The sequence below is a fragment of the Anomalospiza imberbis genome, chromosome Z (assembly GCF_031753505.1).
Source record: "Anomalospiza imberbis isolate Cuckoo-Finch-1a 21T00152 chromosome Z, ASM3175350v1, whole genome shotgun sequence".
NCBI lineage: Eukaryota > Metazoa > Chordata > Aves > Passeriformes > Viduidae > Anomalospiza > Anomalospiza imberbis.
This window is the reverse complement of record NC_089721.1, coordinates 31393133-31415764: the sequence shown is the minus strand read 5'-3', so window position 1 is coordinate 31415764 and position 22632 is coordinate 31393133. Positions and strand designations below refer to the sequence as shown.

Genomic DNA, 22632 nt, shown 5'->3' with positions numbered 1-22632 from the left:
TTTTAAATTTAAAAATCTTATTAAAATCTTATGAACATCTTATGAAGACTTTTTTATATGCATTCTATTTTAATTCTGCTTCTTCCGTTCACATTGGTGAGTATGCAATATGACAGGCAGTCTATGTTCAACATGACTACTCATGGAAGAGGTTAGATCAGTAGATCTGTGTTAGGGGTGGCACAAAATGTTTCTTTACGATATAACTTCTCCTGGGTAAGGAAGAGTTATGTGAACATTAGCAATGACACACATCTTAGTGTCTCTGCAAGAGCAAACCTAATGGTTTATTCAATTGTATTGGATATGCAGCTAGTCTCTTTGTGAACTGCATCACATCCAGTATAGGTGTAAAATGTGTTTATATTTTTAAAAATGTATCAGATACAATTTTTGTCTCTTGACAAATGGTTCATCAAACTCCCAGTGTCTTAAAACCTGATTTCCTTGTTCTTATTGGAGGAAATTCAAGTTGTATATGACAGCTAATTATATTTGGGGAATACAGCAATAATTATCATCGACTGATGCAAAGTATTATATTTCTTGGAGCTAGAATTGAGTGTATTTATAGAAAATAATTCTCTAAAAAGTTATTTGTAGAAGATTCCAACCCTAGTAGGATGATCAAAAATTTGGTACTGTTGTGTCAAGGAGGTGATACCAGGAGGCAGGTAACAGCTTTCTCACATCTTCATCTCCCTTGATAATGTTTGCAGTGGCTCATCATAGGTAACTGATGTTAATTTATTCAAGCACACCTGTATAAGGGCCGGAAGTCAGGTAACCAGACAAAAAGTATGTCTCTGCTTTTTCCATGCAGCTACCCAGAGGCCCATATCTGCACAAATTTACTTCTGGAAACATCAGCAGGTTTTAATAAACCACCTACAGATGTCATACTCCATACAAATCAAGGAGTTTACGTTTTTAAATCTGGACTGATTTAACTTGCAATCAAATGGCATGATCACACTTGGCACCAATAGTTGCCTCATATTTATTTATAAGTCACCCTGAGCAGATATTATTTTGTTTTTAAATTTATTCATGGGGCTCAATTACCTTTCCCACCTTGTGGAACACACACACACATGCACACACATGCACAAGCATATGCATGCATGGTCAGTTTTTGAGAAAACTTAAACCTAAAAGACAAACCTGAGTAATGAATAGTTCTACTTAACTAGCAGACAGACAAAATAAAAAGTTTTGGTTTGTTCCTCTGAACAAGTACACTGAGAATTAATTTATTTTCCATACTTTGAGAAAAAGGAAAACATAGTAACCTATTGTTACTAATGTTGTGTCCTAGCTTAAAACCCTGATTTAAACTCACTTTAATAGTGTCAGTACTGAGGTGAAATGGGGATTTAGCATACACTAAGTCTAATTGAGAAGATGGCTCTATTTCTCCTCAAAAAAAAAAAAAAAATGTTCTCAGCAAGACCTAATGAAGGCAAAAGGTTCACCTGCCACCTGTTTCATCACTGGTTTTGACCAAAAATTCTTGGCTCTTATAGGTGAGAGACCAAAATGAAGCCAACCGGTCTAAGTTGCACCGTTCAGACCTTTACTTCTGAATGTGTTCTTCAACTCAGATGAAACTTTGGCATTGCTATCCCCTTTGGTCAGGAAATAATTATTCCCTCCTCCTATCCACATGTCTCATCCACAGTTCAGGATCATTCCCTGAGAAACTGTACCTCTGTGCTGACTTCAAGGATTAACCACACCTACCTCTTTGTAAGGAAAACTCAGTGTGTGCTGGGATAAAACTCCTAGATGAGGCTGGAAAAGAGAAACCAGGGGAATCTGACTACTGTGGCCACTGGCCCTTTCTTCTCACTTGCAGGAAAGATCTTCTCCGTCTCCAGAGAGAATTCAATCCAGAAGAACAAATCTTTCCATTCAAGGGGTCAATCCTCAAGGGAACGTATCTTCTTCCCATCTCTTTTCCATTTAAAAAGTTACTTAAAAAGATGTCTTTCCACTCAGAAGGAGGCTTATGACATTGTTTCTGACAAAATTTTTAATATGGTCTCTTTTCGTATTTACTCTCCATTGTCTTTTTACAACAAGACTTAGCCTGAACATCATGACAAAGAAAGGACATCAGAAGTAAATACAGGAACAGTAATGGATGAACAGCTATTCAGGAAGTGGTTGTTTAAGTATGGAAGAAAAAGTGGTTTACTCAAGTCTAATGCTTCTAGGTAAAGAAGCCAGAAAGACTATTCTGAGGAAAAGACCAAAAAATCTAGGTATTAAGGGTGATTTAATGAGTGATGTTACTTGTAACTCAGAAGAATGATGAAAATAGGTGCTTTAAAAAGTATCTAGGCTAAACAGAGCTTGACTTTATGAAAACAATATTGTTTAATTTTTAGAAGGGATAACTGAATTTCTGGGTCTTTGATAGTAAGGAAAAAAGTCTTACTTTGCTTTCCTTCCTCCTGAATTGAAAATAGGTGAAGTGGGACTCTAAAATCTTCTGGTGATCTTGACCATAATTTACAAAGATTAGCACTGGTTAGCCGAAGATCTCAGAGGATATTCCAACATATCAGGCAGAAGGATATTTATGCAGGTGTTGACCTTGGCAGGAATGATTTAGGAATGATAAAGCTAGATTTGGTCAACCGTAGCACAAATTGCTACAGGATGCTTTCTGCAAAGGGAGGGTTTGTACATATGACACAGATAAAACCCCTCCCTCATCCAAGCATCACTGCTTTTGCTCCTGATATGATATGCTACCTCTGGTAACAAGCAGTGTGTATCACAACCCCTCCTTTCCAAAGCCCATTTTACAGTAGCTCCACCTGCTGTCAACAATTTGGGGTTTTGTGTATGTACATGGCAAGGGGAATATTTGATTAACCTTTGATTAACTAGGGTTGCATTGGAAAAGGACTTAAGCCAAATCAGATGCCTCTAAAGGAAACAAAAATAATCAGCCAATGTTATCTATCTCTACTTAAACTTGTATTTTATTATAGAACATAGCTAGACTTGTGAGTTTTAGATATCTAACTAGTTATAAAAGGATTAACAATATAATTAATATAATGCTAGTAATAAGCTTAATAAAATGACAAAAAAAAAAAGAGATAAAAACTTCACAAGCTTGTAAGCTATGGAATAGCTAGAACTCTGATTTCATTACAGAGATAGTACAGAAAGTACCGAAAAAAAATTCATTTTAATTTTCAAAGCAAAGACACTCCAGCTAATCAAAGTTCATATGAGTGACTCATAACACAAGCAAATCACAGCGACTTTTGTAATGAGTCCAAAATGGGATGCAAATCCATTTCAAATATTATCCAGGAGTTATTACTGTGTGTTGTGTACTGTTAGGTAGCTAACCCTTATTTTTCATACAGCAATTGTTAGCAAAATGATCCTGAATTTTTAAGTGAAATTGATTTAAATGGCTAGAAGTTCTCACTTTGCAATCCTAATAATCTAATTATCTAGTTATCTTCTTGGTGATCTACATAATCTGAAAAGCTGGGAATTGCATATACTCTCTCTCGGAAAAAAAAATTCTAAAGGATGATGAAAAAAAAAACTAAAACAAATTTAATGGAAAAATTTTGGGGGTAATTAACAGTTTGCAAGAGACCCCCAAACAAACAAAGAAAACAAAGAAGCAAACAAACAAAAAATCACTCCCCCAACAAAAACAAAAACAAAAAAACCAACACCACAAAAAAAAAAAAAAGGGAGATAATATATTGATTCAACTTTTACTTCCACCTTTTTTTTTTTTAAACAAAACTGCCCTTTTTTGGACAAAATATAAGAAAATGTTACTTAAATCTTTCATTTGCTTTCTTTGACATGCTGTACAAATGCTTTAATTTCTGCACATTTCTAGACAAAAATGGATAGCCCAGAGAAGTTTTGAATATGTTTCTTGCTCAAATATCTAAAAGAATTATCCTGAACCATGAGAGAATTTCCTGGTTCTTTCATGGCATTTCCTGTTGCAAACTAAAACTGACTACTGTTGCAAACCAACACTGATGAACTACTAAAAACTAGTAGGGCACACAAATTGTACCACACCTTTGAATTTTTTGAATTACAGAACCATTCTTGAATCTTTGCAATTAAAGAATATAATATGCAAAAAAAGTCTTTTGTCCCAGGCGCAACACATGACTGAATCATATCCTGAATGTTACCAATGGAATGATCTAAGAAGATGGCCTTGTCCATTACACATCTCAAAATGATATGCAAATAATAATTTTATCTTTAAATATGCAGCCTGCAATTTAAGACACTAAATCAGTTTTTTATTTCATACTTCTTTCAATAAGCTTAATAGTAATATCCTATGTATATCACAAAACATTTCAAAATGTGCCCTATATGCAGGTTCTTGTCTTGGAAAAATTTTATGCATTTTGTCACAGTCACTCTTAGACTATCTAAATCTTTACTATGCTAACTTTATTACTACCCTGATCTTTCAAAGTATTACAGTTGAAATTTAATACACTGCATAAAGTTCCACATCCTGAAGCTAATCAGCTCTTGCTTCACACGCTCAATTCAAAGCTGTCTTGTGTAGTATATGACTGATTTTTTATAATTCATTTAGGGAAACAGACTGACCAAACCAAATTCTTAATTATCAAAGATTATGATTTCAGGAACTGAAAGGGGTTTCACACATCTAAGCTTAGCATAGATTATACCACTGATTCACATACTTCCCTTGTCAAATTCAAGACTCATTAAACTTATCAGTACACAGCAAGAAAAAGAGTCTTCATTTAGATCTACCTGCTTTGTTTCTAGTAGTTTAACCTACTGTAATGCAAGCTTCCTAGATTGTCCTTCTTAGGTGTTTTGAACTTGTATTCTTACGTTTGTTCATATTTTTCTGTTCAGTGGATTTCATAAATGATAAGAGAAGACATGAGATATTTGGGGATGGTACTCTTCATCAAAACAGTGAATTTGGCTCCTCAGTATCCATAACACTGACTTGCTTTCATTTTATAGGATAAGAAACATTCTCTTTCAAACCACATCAATTTAAATGAAAAAAATACAAAAACAAATCAGGAGCTGTGTATGAAATGTTTAGCTAGTTTTAATTTCCTTCCTGTGTCTGCCAAATTTTTACAGCTTAATGAAAAAATATGAAACACAAGTAAAGGAAAAAAGGTGACACAATTTCACCATTACTCCATGAACCAGAGAGATTTTGTTATGTAACAGTGTGATCATCAAATGAGAGATTTTTTATCCACAAGTAGGAAATACCTGTCTTATCCTATCACTTTGACAAATTCCATTTGTATTACATTCTCCTCAGGAATCAAAAAGAACAGTCTATTAAAAACACCAACCAAAAAAACCCCAAAACAAAACAAAACAAAACAAACAAACAAACAAACAAAAAAACCCCCCAAAAAAACCAAAAACCCAAACAAACAAACAAACAAACAAAAAAACCCCAAACCAAAGAAAACCAAAAAAGAAAAAAACACCTCAAAAAATCCACTCTAAACCAAAGAGTTTATGGACCAGCTGCTTCTGTTTAAGCCCAACTGCTTTTGTATTGATGCAGCATAGCTCAGGCATGATGTCATCTGAAGGGCCAGCAGCATATACCCTGGTTGATGTTAAAAATATGTAGGGAAGCCTTTTCTCTCTGAATGTGCATAATTTCCACCGGTGGAGAAGGCAGTTGCTCACATGCAGAAAATAATAATGTAGACTAAATGACCATAGTGGATAGAGATGTGTGTAGGTTCTACTAAAGAAACAGACAATGATTTTCTTAATTCTTAATATTTACTTGTTTTCACTACAACATAGCACCTATTTTTAAAACTTAAACATAGTAAAGAACAATCTTCTAATGCTTCTTGTTTGCTTTTGTATGAGCCTATGAGGATGGAAATTATTCCAGTCCTTTATTACTTATCTCCATCTTTTCATTCAACCACCCATCCACTTTTGCCCTCCTTTCTAGTTCTGTGGTTTGATATGCATGCAATGGAGATATTTGTATTGTATATAATTTACTATACACTTAATAGAATATTTTCTTGTTTTAAATGTTACAGGAAGAAGAAAATAAATGTAATGAGGGCTGTAGCTTATAAACAGAAGTACAATACACATGTTCACAGGAATTTAGAAAGTATAATGACATTTACTATCCAGCCAGTCACTTAAGAGGATGGCCCAATATATACATTCTGAATGCCAAGGAACAATGAAAATCTTAAAGTGATAAATCTCTTTCAATGTCATGGGAACACAATTGTCACTTGTCATTACTGTACATCTCTCTATTTCTTCCTACAGCCTAAACTGCCTGTTCTTCCATAATTCAATGTATTTAATAATGCAGAAAATCAATTAATATTTACTGACCTGTCTCTGCTTCTTCGTGATGGGAACGCAGCGTTACAGCCAGCCACTGTGCAGACATGCATCTCTTTTAAATGAACATTTCGGTAGTGAAGCTTCACACTGTAGGAACTCTTGAAACTTTTCTTGCAAACATAGCAGATCTTGGGGTCTGGGCTAGAGCACATTTCACCTTCTGGGGAGAACTTCTGAGGACTGCTGTAGTTGAATGTAGAAGCAAAACTTTCATGAAGAGTAGCCATACTGGCACTGCCTCCATTGTACAGTCCATATTGGCTCATATAGAACATATCATATGTAGGGTCTGTATACTCTTCCTTCACCTTAATGACATCCTGGTTGGAAGAGTCATTGTGGTTTTCATCTGGTCGGTCACTGTGCATCATGGATTTTTCACCAGGTTCATGAAGGCGATCATCGCCTTCCAAGGATTCTTCACACAATTTGGGCTCTGATGACTCTGACTCATTTTCATAGTCTCTCTCATGCTCCTGGTCTTCTGATGTCATGCTGTCTGCCCTTCTTATGTCTGGTCTGGACATACATCTGCTTCTGTCACTTTTGGAAAAGTCTTTAACAGACAGGCCTGGGCTCATTTCCTCCTGAGAATGGCAGTGATTGTCATGACCAATGTCATTCACCATCGTGGTCCTGTCATTCACCTCTTCGTCTTCATCATCAAACTCATCAGCAGTGTCAATAACTTCCTTTTCAATTTTAACTGGCATGCTTGACTTCCTTGGCTTCTTCTTAGGGGCAAGGTCTGCACTGGGCTCTGGGGTGGGCATTAACACTGAAGGTACTGATGACTCTGAAGGAGGAGGGGGATGCTGCTCCATGCCACTCACAGCTGGTATTATGGGACTGGTTGGGAGTGAGGTTGGAGGACTCACCATCTCTCCAGGAGTAAGTAAATTTCTGTAAAAAGGAGGAACAGGTTGGACAGTCTTTAAAGCTGGGAAGACCAGCTGACTGGGAAGAGGGTTCTGTAGTACTGGGTCTAGAGGGGGAGTGGTAAACCCCATCGGTGGACGCCCAGGGCTTGTTAAAGCTAGGTTGGATTTTGTACTTGCTATAACAGGAGTGGCAGCACCTGATGTAGCACGAATTAGATCTTTGTCACGGTTATTCCTTAGCATAGGCATGTGGAGGCGGGGATTTGGGTTAGCACTGTGGCGATTGCGGCTTCTGAGAGAGCTGAAGACCATATTGCAGCCTTCAATAGTGCATCGATGCTTGATTTTCAGGTGCACAGCATTGTAGTGAATTTTAAGAGTACCTTTGTCATAGAAAGTTTTGCCACATGCATTGCAAAACACTCTTCCTTTCCTGGAGGCTGACCCCATTCTCCTCATTCTGTGAATTCTGAATGAGCTTTTTGTGTGTTCCGTTTTCGATAAATCATTGACTGGCGTAGGTGTCTGAACAGGAGAGACACAGGCTGGCTCAGTTTTGGGCTCCACATTTGTGATGCTGGTCAAAGCATTCCTGCTGGATGCTTGCTCATTCTTGAAAGGTGTAGGGGAAACTTCAGATTCACTGCTCTCATTATATTCATTTTGGGTCGTAAGGCTTGGTTCACGGAGCCTCATTGCTGGCTGTTCCAGCAGGAGACCATTTGGAGGCAGCCCCAGCAGTGGAGCAGAGACTGGATTTATGTACTGGAATGGAAGCAGGAATGCAAGGCTATTCGGGATGTTTTCAAAATGATGAATGCTAGAAGGGTTGCTATTCTCTAGGTGAGCAAGGAGACTTGGGCTCCTGGTGCGATTATTGCTTTCAATAAAAGTCCTTATATCTGAATCTGTCTTTGAAGATGGCACAGCCACAGCCTGCCCTTCTTTTTCTTGAATTGCCATCAGCTCCACAATAGATTTTGTTTCTCCAAATCTCAGAAACTGCTGAAGGGTAATGATCTCTTCTTCCCTGGACATGATGGCCCAGCGGTCCAGCACCTTGCCTGCAGCATCCTAGAGGCCATATCAAAGAAACAACAAAGACAAAACACAAAGAAAAACTTATTGATTCTGCATAATTATTGAAGAAGGTGCTCTGCTGCCTGAACATGAAACACTAAGCTCAAAAAACAAGATGCAAACAGTGTTAATAGAACTTGACCAAACAACACAAACTTTCCATCCATGCAAATACTGTAATTAGAGTCACAGTTAGAAAACCAGATTGAGTTTAATAGTGTCAGAGTACACAAAATGTAGACTCTGTGATCTAAAATGCTTTCAGTACTTTTATTTTAACAACAGTGATCTCTGTAGAATGCTACTGTTTAGAATACATTGGTAAAACATGAATTGTTGTTGTGCACACCACTGTAAAATACAAAAAATTGTACCTTAATCACTATTAAATGGTAACACTATTAGAAAGAGCTAAATAAAGACAATTGATATATTTGCTCCTTAAATATGAGCAGATAGAAGACTGAAACCATTTATAGGCCATTTCATAAGAAACTTTGATTCAAGGCAAAATGTCTTGAAAACAGCACATAACATGTGTACCTTAATCCCTTTTCCTGAACTATTACTGGCAATTGATTGTAAGCTTGCAACATTGGTATGATTTAGACATGAGAGATTACTTTTTTTGTAGCCTTTTTATAAATGACAGTTAAAAATATGCAAAAAGTAAGGATCTGATGGATGTAGATAGCATAAATGTGTAAAAATGTTGTCTCTCAATATTGCCTTCTAATAGCAAGGGAAAAATCCAGAGAGAATACACATCAGTAATCACAAGACTATCTGTTGTTAAATATACATTAAAAAGCATTTCACACTTTCATTTTTGCTAGTAAGCATGAGATTTGCCTGAAGGTAGGACTTAAAAATTCTGCAATGTAATGTCAGACAATCCATTCAAGCGAGTATTGATAAAAACATATTAAAATACTTATATAATGAATACATCATTTTATTGGCATCTTTCCTTTTGGGCAAATGCTGGACATAAAATTAGCGCAGTAACTATAACAAACATGAAATATGGAAGGCCATCAAACCAGAATTATTCCAATGCTTCCTCATGCATTAGACAGTTTGAAAGCCTTACAAGACACACCACCATACTGCCTCTGATATTTTCACATCTTGACTCTCAGGTTCAGAACCTTACCTGAAGACTTTGGATTACACACTGCTGCAAAAATCATTAACTCTTGTTTGATTATGAAGTCTAAAATACCTTTCTTCCCCTCCAGACCCTTTATCCCCTGGATTTATTTTTAAAATTTAATAAATTAATTAATTATTTTCGGTCTTCAGATGATTGATACTTCTCTTCCTTCACATTTTCTAGAGCACTAAAAAATATAATTTTGCAATATCAAATAATAAAGCATGTGTTTAATTGATTAGAGTTGGTTTTATTATTTCAGTTTGAAAATGTTCACTTCACCTCTCTGGGTATAAAGTTAATGCTGAAGATTAATACCATGTATGTTTCAATACCTTAGAAACAACTACAAAATCTTTATAAATGCTCCACATATGAACTTTTACAATCAAACCCTGAAAGACAGTGAAACCCTCAACAGCAATTAACTTGGAAAATCTTACCCAGTTAACCCAGATGGAAAGCCCCGAAACCCATCTATGCGTAGAAAATGTTCATTCTGTATTTATGGTGATGAATGAGACATCACGATGCAGATGCTGGTTTTGGTTTGCCACATTAGTATGGAAATGTGTTCACCTTTGAACACTCCTAAGCACAGTGGACATGTCTGATTTCTATGTCCTTACAGTTCTTGATGTAGTAGTATTTTACAGGCAGTCAGAAATCATCTGGAACATCAAACATCACCCCCAACAAGAAAAATAAGTGAAACAAAACCAAACCTAAATGAGATGAGGGGTGGAAGAAAAAAACACCAAAGCCATAAAAAAAATAAAGGACAGATTCATATTTTAAACCTCCAAAATCATATTTGTTTTTTCCTACCCAAATAACTTTAGCCACTTTCCCCTTGGGTAAGATCTAACGTTTCTTACATCTACTTCAAGAACTTCCAGCCAACCATAGCAGTTCAACATATGGGTAATTCCTACATGGAACTGAAAACCAGATTTGAATCAGATTTTGATCTCCAGGCCTTCGCTCTCATATCTGACCTTATCTATCTGCACACATTTCCCATCCCAAATCACAAATATTAATTCTTTCTAACTGTAATTCCCATAGTTTAAAGATGGAAATAACATTGTCTAATTTACACTGCTTACCTGTATTGAATTAGGATTCATGTCTGCAGCCAGCTCCAGGCTGCTTTGTAATGTACTACTGCCACATTTTATGTTTTTGTTTTCATTTGTAAATCAAGCTTATATAACAGATGGATGCTTTACAAAAACTGATATATAAGGAATTAAAATATAATCACAGCTAGCACAAGAATAACTCATGAGAATAATAGGTAGAGATCCTGTGACAGACTCCCTCATGTAATGGGAAGGTGGTGTCACACAGTCCGTCCCTGATGGCAGCCCAGACAGCTCTCTGCATACACAGAACAGGCAGGCAAGCCTATAAATTCAGGGGTTCCCTTTCAGGGAATTACTCCACATCTTAAGTGAGCAAAGCTGGCACTTAGCTACATGAGTTACCTCTTGATGAGACACCACCACTCCTTGTTTCACTTTGTTTAAGAATTTACAATGAGGAGCACCAGACCTTCAGCAGCTGCTAAGTCCCACTGATCAGAGAAACTGGCATTTAAGGGTGCGATAGTCATGGGTAACCCTTGCTGTCATAGAAAAAGCAGGGAACCAGAAAGTTGCTCTTAAATACCCCTTGACTACTCCTACTAGCTATATCAAGCTTTATCTTTTTAATTTTCAGCAAGAAGTTTTCTGGCCTTTTTTACCCAACAAAAACAGAGAGAAATATGCAGATGCCTGTATTTCATAAAACTCTTACTGCTTATGGATACTGTCTAGCATATGCTTCAATATTTACACAATGAAAACTTACCATAAATCATTGTAAGCATGTATTATGCAACACTAGATAAAGAGTGAATAGGAATGTCATTTTTTGATAAAACTTAAAATTAACAAAAGAATCTAACCATTATCCCATTTGAATTTAGCTATAACTAGCTAGGGATCTTTCTATATACGGTAATACTTGATTAGAGGTTCAAGTCCTTTCTTACATGTAATCGATTTCTTGTTTCTTACAATCTCTCATGCTAAAATTTCTCCCCGAAGCCATTAAAGCATATCAACATTTAAATACTTCATGACAAAAGGTTCCAATTTATATTACTTTTTTCAGCTCACAACTGATTAAGCCAAGCCTCCAGTGACAATGTGTACAAGGAAGTCAGTGAGTACAGAGATACCACTGCATGCATACAGCTCTAAGCCAGGCAGGAGACAAGTAACTCCAATCTGTACAGCATACACTTACGATCTTCCTACTTTGTCCAAACAGCCTTGCTTTGATTTTTAATTTAATAAATTTTATTTTGTTTTATTTATTATTTATTGAATTTTATTTTTACTGTATGGATCTCTTTCTCACCATTTCAGTTGGAGAAAATCTTTTAATTTTTAAACCATATTAAACTGACCTCCAAGGATCCAAGTCATAACACATAACCTTTTCTCACTCTAACCACACACTCAAGTCTATAATTTGAATAAACAGATCCACATACACACATACAACATTAGATCTGTAAAGTAATATCATGGTTTATCATCCTGAACCCGCCTCCTGAATTTTGCTGACTGTAGGTTAGGAAGAAAGGTGTGTGCCAGGATGTGTAAGGGTACACCTTGTCTTAAACTTCTAGGTCTAGAAAAATACACGGTGGGATCAAGACGATTATCTTGAAAAACACAAACTACAAGAAAGGATGGACATAGAGATCACTCTCATTTTTAGGGGCTTAACTGGGGAGGGTTGTGAAGGTGAGTCTTCATTTCCTGAAGGTCTTCAGCCTTTAAATCTTTCAATAGAGCTTTAAAACCTCCCAGTTTAAAAACTGCCTATTTAGAAAGTAAGGGCAGTCTACACATGCATACACCATAAACATACACTGTAAACCTGGAACTTCTATTATGAAATCAGTTGTTTTAAATTCTCATTTTGTGTGAGAAGCTCCCATGACTGCTGTGACTGCATTACAAGCAGAAATTTTATATGTTTACAAAACAGAGAAACACATTAGTGTACATATACAACACTGACTTTTTGCAGTTCTATGGTATCTTACTGATTCACTTCTTAGGAAAAATGTATATATACACCTGACTGGATACACAGTGAGAGATGCCCATACAAGTTTGAGATTAATAGAAAGGTTAAAAACTAGATTGCTTCTAAAACTAGCTTTATGTTCTGGGAGACACTCAAGGATTTTCAGGTTCTATTGTGATAACTTCTGAGAAACATTCAAAGTTATACAGAAAAAAGAAATAATTGCTAGGCTTCATATTTTAGTACGTTTGCATATGCACCTAAACAGTGGGTTTTGATGCATGTCTGTGAAGTTTCCTTGTTACAAAACATTGCACAGATACATGTTTGATTAAATAATTAGGCTAGCTCAGGGTATATCACCAATTTTTCTTTGACAAACTATTCTTAAGGAGCTGTGTATTTTCTAGCTGATCTCAAAGAAACATTCTGAATGCAGCTGTAACAGTTGAAAAGCAGACGGAAATATATTAATTTTATTATACTATAATTGCACAGGATGGTTTTAATTAGGGTGTAGAAAAAAAAATCCACATTTGTTTATAATAAGAAAAGCTTTCATAATTTCCATGATTTAGGGTTTGTTGTTTTTTGTTTGGCTGAATTTCCCAGAAGCATCTCTTTGCTTCGCAATTAAATTTCAAGCTGCTACACTCTGGGTAGTCCTACTACTCCTGGGGTAAGAGTTACCAAAACTGTACAGCTCCACACCAACTCACATTAGTACAGATGGGACAATATACAACATTTCTAACTCATTTTGGCTAACTCTCACTGATCTCAGTAGGACCAAAGTAAGCCCTCTATCTAGTTTTCCACAGAAATATACACTCACACATGCAATTAGATACTCATTTTCTTGATAGGAGTTTTTACCATGCTGAATCTCCCTCACCTTTGCTCCTGTAAACATGAAGAAAAGATGTGCATACTTGCTCACTGTGATTTTACGTGTGCACCTAATATGAGATTTAACACACTAAGTCTGCAAAGAGGAATGGTTGAAATTTTTCCCCTCAGCTGTCACTTCTCATCCACCTCCCACCAGCCTCCCTTCACCAACAGAAACTGTATGAAAAAATGAATGTTTAAGTGTCAGCAGTCCTTTCCTTGAGTTATACCGCTGCAGCAAGAACAAACAGTGCAGCACTACTGAGTTCTCAGTCAATAATGGAAATCTTTATCTTTTGACTTCACTGCAGCCTCCATTCTGCTCGAACTGATAGATATTCTTCCCTTCTGGCACCCCCTTTCTCTTATCACTTGTTTGCCTTGCCCCAAAGACACAGGGTAGGCAAAAGGATACCTGAATGCTACAGGAGAAGAGAAGGTGGCTGTCTCTCCCCGAAGTTTCACTAAGAATGACACTGGCAGTGTGTGCTCAGAAGAAGAGTAGCATGGAGACTTTATTTACTTACATACATACATATACATATAGGTATACATATACATATATATATATATATATATATATATATATATGTACATATACTTACATGCTTACTCTGCTGCCAGGTTTGTAACAGTACTTGCTCTGGTTCCTCTTTCTTGGCCCCATCTCTTTATCCATTCAGCAGCAAAACATTTTGTGTTTTCACCAAAAGGACCCCCAAAGACCTCTGCAAACTTTATGAACTGATATTGTAGACACTGGGGCAAATTTGGCTGCACTTTAGATCAAGAATAATTGCACCATAAACCTGGAGTAATTCCACAGACCACGCTGGAAAGTAATTTTGACCTAACTTAGCCTTGAAACAGCATGTGGAGCCAAATCTGTGTGAATATATATTGGGGGTGTACCTCCATGGTGGAGCACAGCAGCTGTGTAACAATGCACAGGAGCACTGCTCAACTATTTTGGAGTGAAAGTGAGGAACACCATGTCCTGCTGAAACTGCAGATGAAACATAAGGCAGTGGAATGCAATAACTGCAGCGAAAACCTGGCCAGGACACCGCCGTTAACCACCCACACTCTTGCTTAATGGCCTTCAGGGTCTTTATTGACCAAAAGTATGCAGGTCTTCTGTTTCATATCTTACCAAAGATGCATGCCAGGACTGCAGACCCCTCCCTGCACAAGCAACCTGCTGGGGTGCTGTTTCTGGACTAAGCTGCCTGGAATGGTATGAAAACACCGGATCCTGAACACGTGACTCCTTTTGGGGACTGAACTTCCTCACAGTGTACCCCAATCCCAGGATGCCTTTTCATTCTAAAATGCCCTTGAAATCATTGCTCTGAAAGAGGATGAGACTCTCATTTGCCAACTATAAAGCAGCCATGTGGATTAGGTGTAATGTCTCTTACTGATTCCAGAAAAAAAACCCAGTAATTTGAACTCTTTCCCCGCTTCATTCACCTCTGCAGCTCCAGTGAAACTATTAGGATGCAAGGGCACTAGTTTTAAATGCTTTGTCTGATTTTTAAAACATATTGTTTGACTTGTGATAAAATATTCTTTTTGTTATGGATGATTATGGACCAGATAATATGAATATATGTATAATTCACAAGACAGTGACTGTTTTTTCATTGAGTAAGACTGCACACAGTATTTTTATTTTAAAAATTATAATAGATCACTGTGGGGCTACAATGCAATCACAACAGATTGAGCTTTATTTAATCATAGCAAATACATTAAGTATCTTTATATTTGGGTGCCAGACAATTTTTTTTTCACAGCAGATGTCTGTCCATACTTAGAGGAAAAAAAAATCTAAGCACAACCAGAGTCTGATACTCTTCTTGCATTTACTAGTTTTCACAGTGGTGTAACTGCTGTGGTTTAACCCCAGCTGCCCCACAGCACCACACAGCTGCTCACTCACTATTCCCTCTGTGAGTGAATAAAATAAAACATACTAGTATTACTGGAAAAGAAAATGAAAGAGGAATAAAACCCAAGAGGAAGAAGTGATGCATAATACAATTTCTCCCTGCCAGCTGATTGTCCCCAAGCAGGGACTGGCCCCTCCCAGCCAACTCCCTCCAGTTTACAAACGGGGCATGATGTTCAAGGGTATGAAATGTAACTTTGGCTAGTTCAGGCCTCCTGTCCTAGACATGCTCCCTCACAACTTCTTGTGCACCTGGTTGCTGGCAGCGCATTGAGGAAGTTTTTGGTTTAGGGTAAGCACTACTTAGCAACAAATAGAAATCACTGTTGTTAAAAAGATTCTCCAACTAAATCTAAAAAAGACCACTGCTACTAAAACACTTAGACTCTATCCCAGCCAAAACCAAGACAAGGTACTGTAATGTCAACAAAAATTGCTTTGATTTTCAAATGTCATGTTGGTGACAAGTATTAAAAGGCAAAAAATCCCACTATTTTAGAAGTATTTTGTCCTTCTCACCCCAAGAACTGCACAAAATTTCAAATGCCAACATTTATTCCCTTTACCATCTGTTCTGGTTGCAATGTCCAAAAGACTTTTGGAAATGAGAAATTAATGCGAGGTGAACATACACTTTATGGTATCTGCTCACAGAAATATTTTTAATGCACACTAAAGGGAAGCATTTGTTCTCAACATTCCTGAAATGGTAGAATATCAAGATTTTATTTAATTATTTATTCAAATTTCTTAAATGGCTTTGAAATCCATAACTTTGGATCCAAAGTACAGAGAATATTTTGATGCCTTTGCTTCTCTACAACCTGCTGGAGTGGAAAATTCATTGAAGTATCTGAAGAAGCTTTGCCACTAATTTGTGGCATGTAACAGCATGTTTGTCCTTAGGCCAACGTGGCTACTAGAGGTAATTAAATCACCAAGCACATCGTGTATGTGTGTAAAATTTAGAGTGCACGAGGTGCCACGGGCACTTTTCAGACACCATGTAAACAGAGGCATGAACATGGTAAGCCACTGAAATAATTTCAGCTGCAAAATAATATTAGAACACAATTTTGCATGTAAGTGCATTGGGAATAACCATCATGCATATAACAATAGCATATGTAATAATGATTGATTTTAATTCTCACTTTCAACAATTTTTGCATATATATTTGACCATTTTGGTATAGTACATAAAGAAATTTGCCTTGATACTATCAGTCACCAAAAATCACTGGTGTTTTTATTTTTTGGTGATAGTGCTGCAAAACTTACTGGGAAGCAAAATTGTATTTTCTCTGGTTTTCTGTGCTCTGGCAGTCTTTCAGTAAGTGTAGTAAACGCTCTCTGAGACTCAGTTTCACTAACACTGAAAGAATGACACAATTTCTATGAGAAAGAGGAAATATTCACAAAGAGCACTTATAAGGTATTGTATTTGCAATACACACAGCCACAAGAGACACCCAGCCTCTTTTCAGCTGAGACTTTTCCCAATGCACTATGCGATAATATAAACAAATCGTGTCTGATAGCCTTGCTCTACTAACACAGACTGCACCAAATGCAGAGCAAGACATGCAACCAGTCAAGTCAAATCCAATTATCAGACAGTCCTTCCCTCACTTTAAATCTAAACTGACTACAGCCATAAGCCTAACTGGAAAACATAACCAAGAAAAGTTGAATCTTTCTGGGCTTGTGAGTAAAACTTCCAGCTAAGTCAGTGAGAAATTTGCCTAACCAGGAGCATTGTAAGGAATTGAGAAGTTGTCCAAGGCCATAAACACTGGAATGAAAGTGCCAATGAGTTATACTCATAAATTGGATTTCATTACATGCTTGGTTTTCTGATTGAACCCAAATTGTGTCTCAATAAGGGGATTCAGCTGTACTATATGCAGGATATATGAATGGCAGCAGAATCAGGAGATTGATTTCCATCTTTACTTTCATTAGGGGACTATGCATTATTACTTGCAATATATACTACAAGATCTTAATGAGGCTTTTTTCCTTTTATTGCTTACCAAAAAATTTACACGAATAAAACACAGGTGTGTCATAGGCGTGTCATAGGAAATGTGATGCAAAAGGGAGACAGCAGGGTGCAGAAGTGACACCAAAATGGCAAAGGTCACTGGAGTATAAAAGGGCATGAAGCAAGCTATCAGTTTGAACCTATTAGAGGCAGTGAAATGCAAGAGAAAGTGGGGAAATTATATTACAGTGTACAAAGTAATAATAACTGTGCCTTCATGTCTTAATACCCTCTTGTCCCAGCAGTCCTGACTTTCTAGGCAGCCCACTTCTCCACATTAACAGTAGTCATTTGGAGAGCAGCAAACGTGCCATTAGAAGCACTTTTACAAGTGTATATTCATCCACCAATTAGCTTAATGTGGCTGCTTTCCGCATATTTTCTATCCAGGCTTGCACAAATCTTATTAATATTTCCCCCTAGCGCTTTGACAGATTACCTTGTCATTATGCATCCTGGAGCCTTTTAAACAATATGGGTAAACTACTGTTTGCGAGGTTAATGACAATTATGCCATAATTACTGCATAAGTCACTCAGTCCACTTTATCTCATAGGCAGGGTTCTGCTCTGTGTATCTGCCATTGTGTCATTGTAAATGAATCTTGTATAGCTATGTTTATCTGTCGTTGCCTTGTAAATTACACTGACAGAAGAATGAACAAATTACTGTGCATCATCACGTAAATACAGCTTCTGATAAAAAAAAAGTCCCACAAGCACAGCACTTGAATTTTACCCCGCTCACAATTAGTAAACACATATTGAATGTTTTGGGAGATATATTTAGACATGGATCGGACACTGTGGTAGAAGAAGGTTCTGAAGTGCTAGGTCTAAAAGCACTAAAACAGAAGAACTATGGAAAGCTACACTAGTAGTAATTTGATGATTCTCCCCTGAGAACTCTTCTGTTAATTTAACAGTTGATACATGAGCCAGTGATATTTTCCAAACAATCTATATTCAGGGCTGTGCTGAATTCCACAATTTCTATTTCTATTGTTTCTGACCACAGCCACACAGGATACTTTTTTAGCTGAAAAATCCAAATAAATTTGGAAGAGAAGTAGCATTCATAAAACCACAAACAATGCTAATTTAATGCCCCTCAGAACAATATCTGCATCAGGAGAGGAACAGAGAATTGGCAAATACCAACTTCTTTGTATACTCCATTTGTCTGAGGCAACTTCAATGACACAGTAAAGAGTACTCTACTAGTAGGACATGGCTGTGACAGGTATGTCCTGCTTTGAGAAAGAAGGTTGAACTTTTTATTGTGCTTGATCCCTTCTTTCGCCAAAGACATCTCAAAATATTCTACCAGAAGTGCCTAAATAGTCAGTGCTCAGAGACAAAATTAGCCTATGGTAAAGAACATTAAAACAGCAGATACTTTTAAAAATAATGCCTCTTCCTATATTGGTCTTGGGAGGGTATCCTATTCATAGTCATAGGAAACAGTCCTTTGCAAACAGTACAAAAAAGACAGTGCAGTTCCACTCTGTCTTGGGAAGGTGAAACTCTCCTTCTTGAGTCAGAGAAAGCCTTTTAGTACTGGCCTGTATTGCTGGCAAATGTGGTAATTGCACAGTGTTAGTAATGAGATTGCACATAATACATTTTATCATATTTGGGGATACACTTTATGCACATTTACAATACATCCGCAAGTATCAATGCTAGAGTTACGTTTGAAATTACAAGATTTTGCCTTATATTTTGTACATCTCCTCATATAGTAAACCTTGTCATTCTATACATGTACTAAAATTAGCCCAGCACCAGCTTCTGACCAATGTGGTACCAAAAAAATCTGAAGTAAGGAAGACAACATGCAAATTGGAGTAGAATTATGATTCCTGAATGGTAGCAATATAAGATAAGTTTATGCCACTGTACAAGAAAAAGAAAATGTCAAAATTCTCCAAATATGATCATTATTGCATTATACTGCAATTCAGGAGGTTATACCAACACTGAAAACCCTTTGATCAATGTAAATTTATTTTGTTGGATTACGATAGCATCACATCTAGAAAGAATGGGCAGACTGAAATGTAGCAAAATTACTGATATTATGGGAAATCACAGAGGTTTGAATGGAACCAGATGAGGGCGGCACCTTTGACCATGCTCTCAATATAACTTAGAAGAAAAAGCTGTAGTGAAATGGTAAGAAAATGTAACAGCCATCACTGCCAGGGACAACTGAAAAGACTGATCGATTTTGAGTAAGCACTACCTCAAGGGTTTTGGTCCCACTAGCATTGATCTTTGTGTCTGTCCTGTGCTCAGTCAATGTAACATTCAGCAGGATATCCACTGCAAAAAAAAAATGGAAGTCCTGTAGTAACCCTCCACCCTCTCTCTAAGTATATTATTTTCTCTCTATGCTGAAAGAAAAAAACAGAAAACAACAATGTTGTAGATGTTAAAGTGCAACAAATGGTTTAAAAATCTTAAGAATACAGAATGCTGTTATTACCATGTACAATCTTATTTGTAAAGAAAAAAAAAGTTTCTAAATTATTAATATTTCTCTTTGAATTTTAAGCTGCTTTGGCCTCTGACTTTTGCCAATAGCAGAGAAACTGTCAAAAGCATTACTGAAAATCAAAAAGATTTTATCAGTTGGTTTTTCTTGGTCATCTAGATGGGTTACCTTGTCATAAAATGGAATTAATGACACGTATTGACAGTATGGATTGAATGGAAGAAGAAGCAAGAGAATGCTAAATGTTGCAGATAAACAAGCACCATTTGCAGGCCTAAACGTGTATTCATGTGAAACTTCTTTTTTCAAAACATAATGGAAATTCTGACTGAGTAAATTCTTCCAACTTGAGCCATGATGAGGCCTCTGCCATCCCTCTCATTCTGCCATTTAAAGGGCCCGATATATGATGGACATGAGCAGAGAAGGCACCTTGGCTCTTGTGCAAAAAACGTTTGTTTTGGTTTTTCTTTAGTGAGTTTGTAGCTTCAGATTTACTATCTGAAATACATATGCAAATGACCTAAATGCTTGGAAATTCAAACCATACCTAGTCTTAGGGAGGTTTTAAAGAAGGATCTAAAACATCAAAGAGAAACCTCATAATCTATATCACATGAAAAGAAAACCAGTATTTTTACATTTTTAATGCCTTGTCATACAGTAATCTCAGAGAAAGAGGTGGAGGTGGGTATCCTCAAGGAAACTGAAGCTTAATTACTGGACTCAGGAGCCACTTCTTGTACATTCTGGACAAATCATGGTCTTTCCATATCTCAGATCCTTGTTTTTAAGATGGAAATAGACAACATGTCCCCTTACTTTATGATTGTAAAGGAAACATGCCACAGACCTGTAAAGAAAACATGCCTTTGAATGTCTGAAGTCTATGGAGCACTACTCTATATGTAATACAGAATTTTGTCCTTTCTGACCAACCTGATCTCCTTTTATATGAAGTGACTTAAACAGTGGAGGAGGGGAAGGCTGTAGCTGTTTGCTCAGACTTCAGCAAAGCCTTTGACACTGTTTCGCACAGTGCTCTCCTGTAAAAGCTGGCGGCCCACAGCTTGGACAGGTGCACCCTTCACTGGGTTGAGAAATGGCTGATGGCCAGGCCCAGAGAGTGGTGAATGGTGCTGCATCCAGCTGGTGGCTGCTCACTGGGTGTCCCCCAGGGATCTGTGCTGGGCCCAGTCCCACTAAGTATCTTTACTGATTATCTAGATGGGGAGATTGATTGTGCTCGCAGTAAATTCATGGGTAACACCAAGCTGGGTGGAGTGTTGATCTGCTGGAGGGCAGGGAGACTCTGTAGAGGGATGTGAACAGGCTGGATTGATGGGCTGAAGCCAACAGCATGAGGTTAAACGTGGCCAAGTGTCAGGTGCTACACTTTGGGCACAACAAGCCCAAGCAGTGCCACAGGCTGGGGGCAGAGTGACTGCCAGCAGAAAAGGACCTGAGGGTGCTGGTGACAGTGACTGAACATGGACCAGCATGCACCCGAGTGGTCAAGAAGGCAAATGGCATTCTGGCCTGTATCAGCAAGTGTGCCCAGTGAGACTAGGAAAGGGATTGTCGCCCTGTCCTTGGCACTGGGGAGGCCACACCTCTAGTTCTGTTTTGGGCCCCTCACAACAGGAAAGACATTGAAGTGCTGGACAGTGTCCAGAGAAGGTCAACAAAGGTGGTGAAGGTTGTGGACTCCCCAGTATGAGAAGTGGCTGAGGGAGCTGGGGTTGTTTAGGCTAGAGAGGAGTAGGCTCAGGGGTGACCTTATCACCCTCTACAGCTGCCTGGAAGACTGCAGCCAGGTTCTGTCTCTTCTTTCAGACAACCAGTGACAGGACAAAAGGTCATAGCCTCAAGCTGCACCAGGGAAGGTTCAGGTGGACAATAGGAGAAATTTCTTCACTGGAAGAGGTGTCAGGCATTGGAATGGCCAGGAAAGTGGTAGAGTCACCATCCCTGGAAGGGTTCAAGATATAACTGAATCTGGCATTTGGTGTCATGTTAACAAGGTGGTGGTGATCAGTAAAAGGCTGGACTTTAAGAGGTTTTTTTTTTTCCTAAGTTTTTTTCCAACCTAACTGATTCTGTGTTTTTATGATTCAAGGTAACCTCAATAAAATTCTGTATTGTGAACTCATGCCTTCATGAGTATTCAAACAACTCTGCCCCACAGTAAGATTATAAGCAAACTGAGCTACAGAGGAATTGAAGAGAAATGACAGACATAGAAAATGTTACTAGAGAATTTCGGTAGCATTCACTCTCCTTCTTTCAGTGGAGGACGGGGGAAACGTCTGTAAGGATTCACTTCTATGACAGGTAAGCTTGCATCAGCCAATGAACACCTTTTCTAGTTCATTGTCTCAGAGAACAGACGTTATTACACTTTGTTGCAATTGTTTCATTCATGATTATTATGTTCAAGGCTTCCCAAGTGAAATAACTCTCAAATAAAAAGACCAATCCCTCTTCCCCAAATGGACACCAATGAACTGTCATTAGAGTACTTCTAGCACAGTAAATTCTAAAGGAAATAATAGTGCTCACACTTACAAGTTTCTTTTGAAAACTTTACAGGCTGCCCTCTTAC

At 37.6% G+C, this 22632-nt stretch overlaps 1 protein-coding gene across 10 annotated transcripts in view; it reads right to left on the bottom strand.

Moving 5' to 3' along the window:
- BNC2 (basonuclin zinc finger protein 2) overlaps nucleotides 1-22632 on the bottom strand; it is a 326769-nt gene that overhangs the window by 14141 nt on the left and 289996 nt on the right. For all 10 annotated transcript variants that reach the window (XM_068176975.1, XM_068176974.1, XM_068176984.1 and 7 more), the window contains one exon: nucleotides 6415-8381. In XM_068176975.1, the coding sequence (XP_068033076.1) occupies nucleotides 6415-8381 (1967 nt within the window). The remainder of the gene's footprint in view (nucleotides 1-6414; nucleotides 8382-22632) is intronic.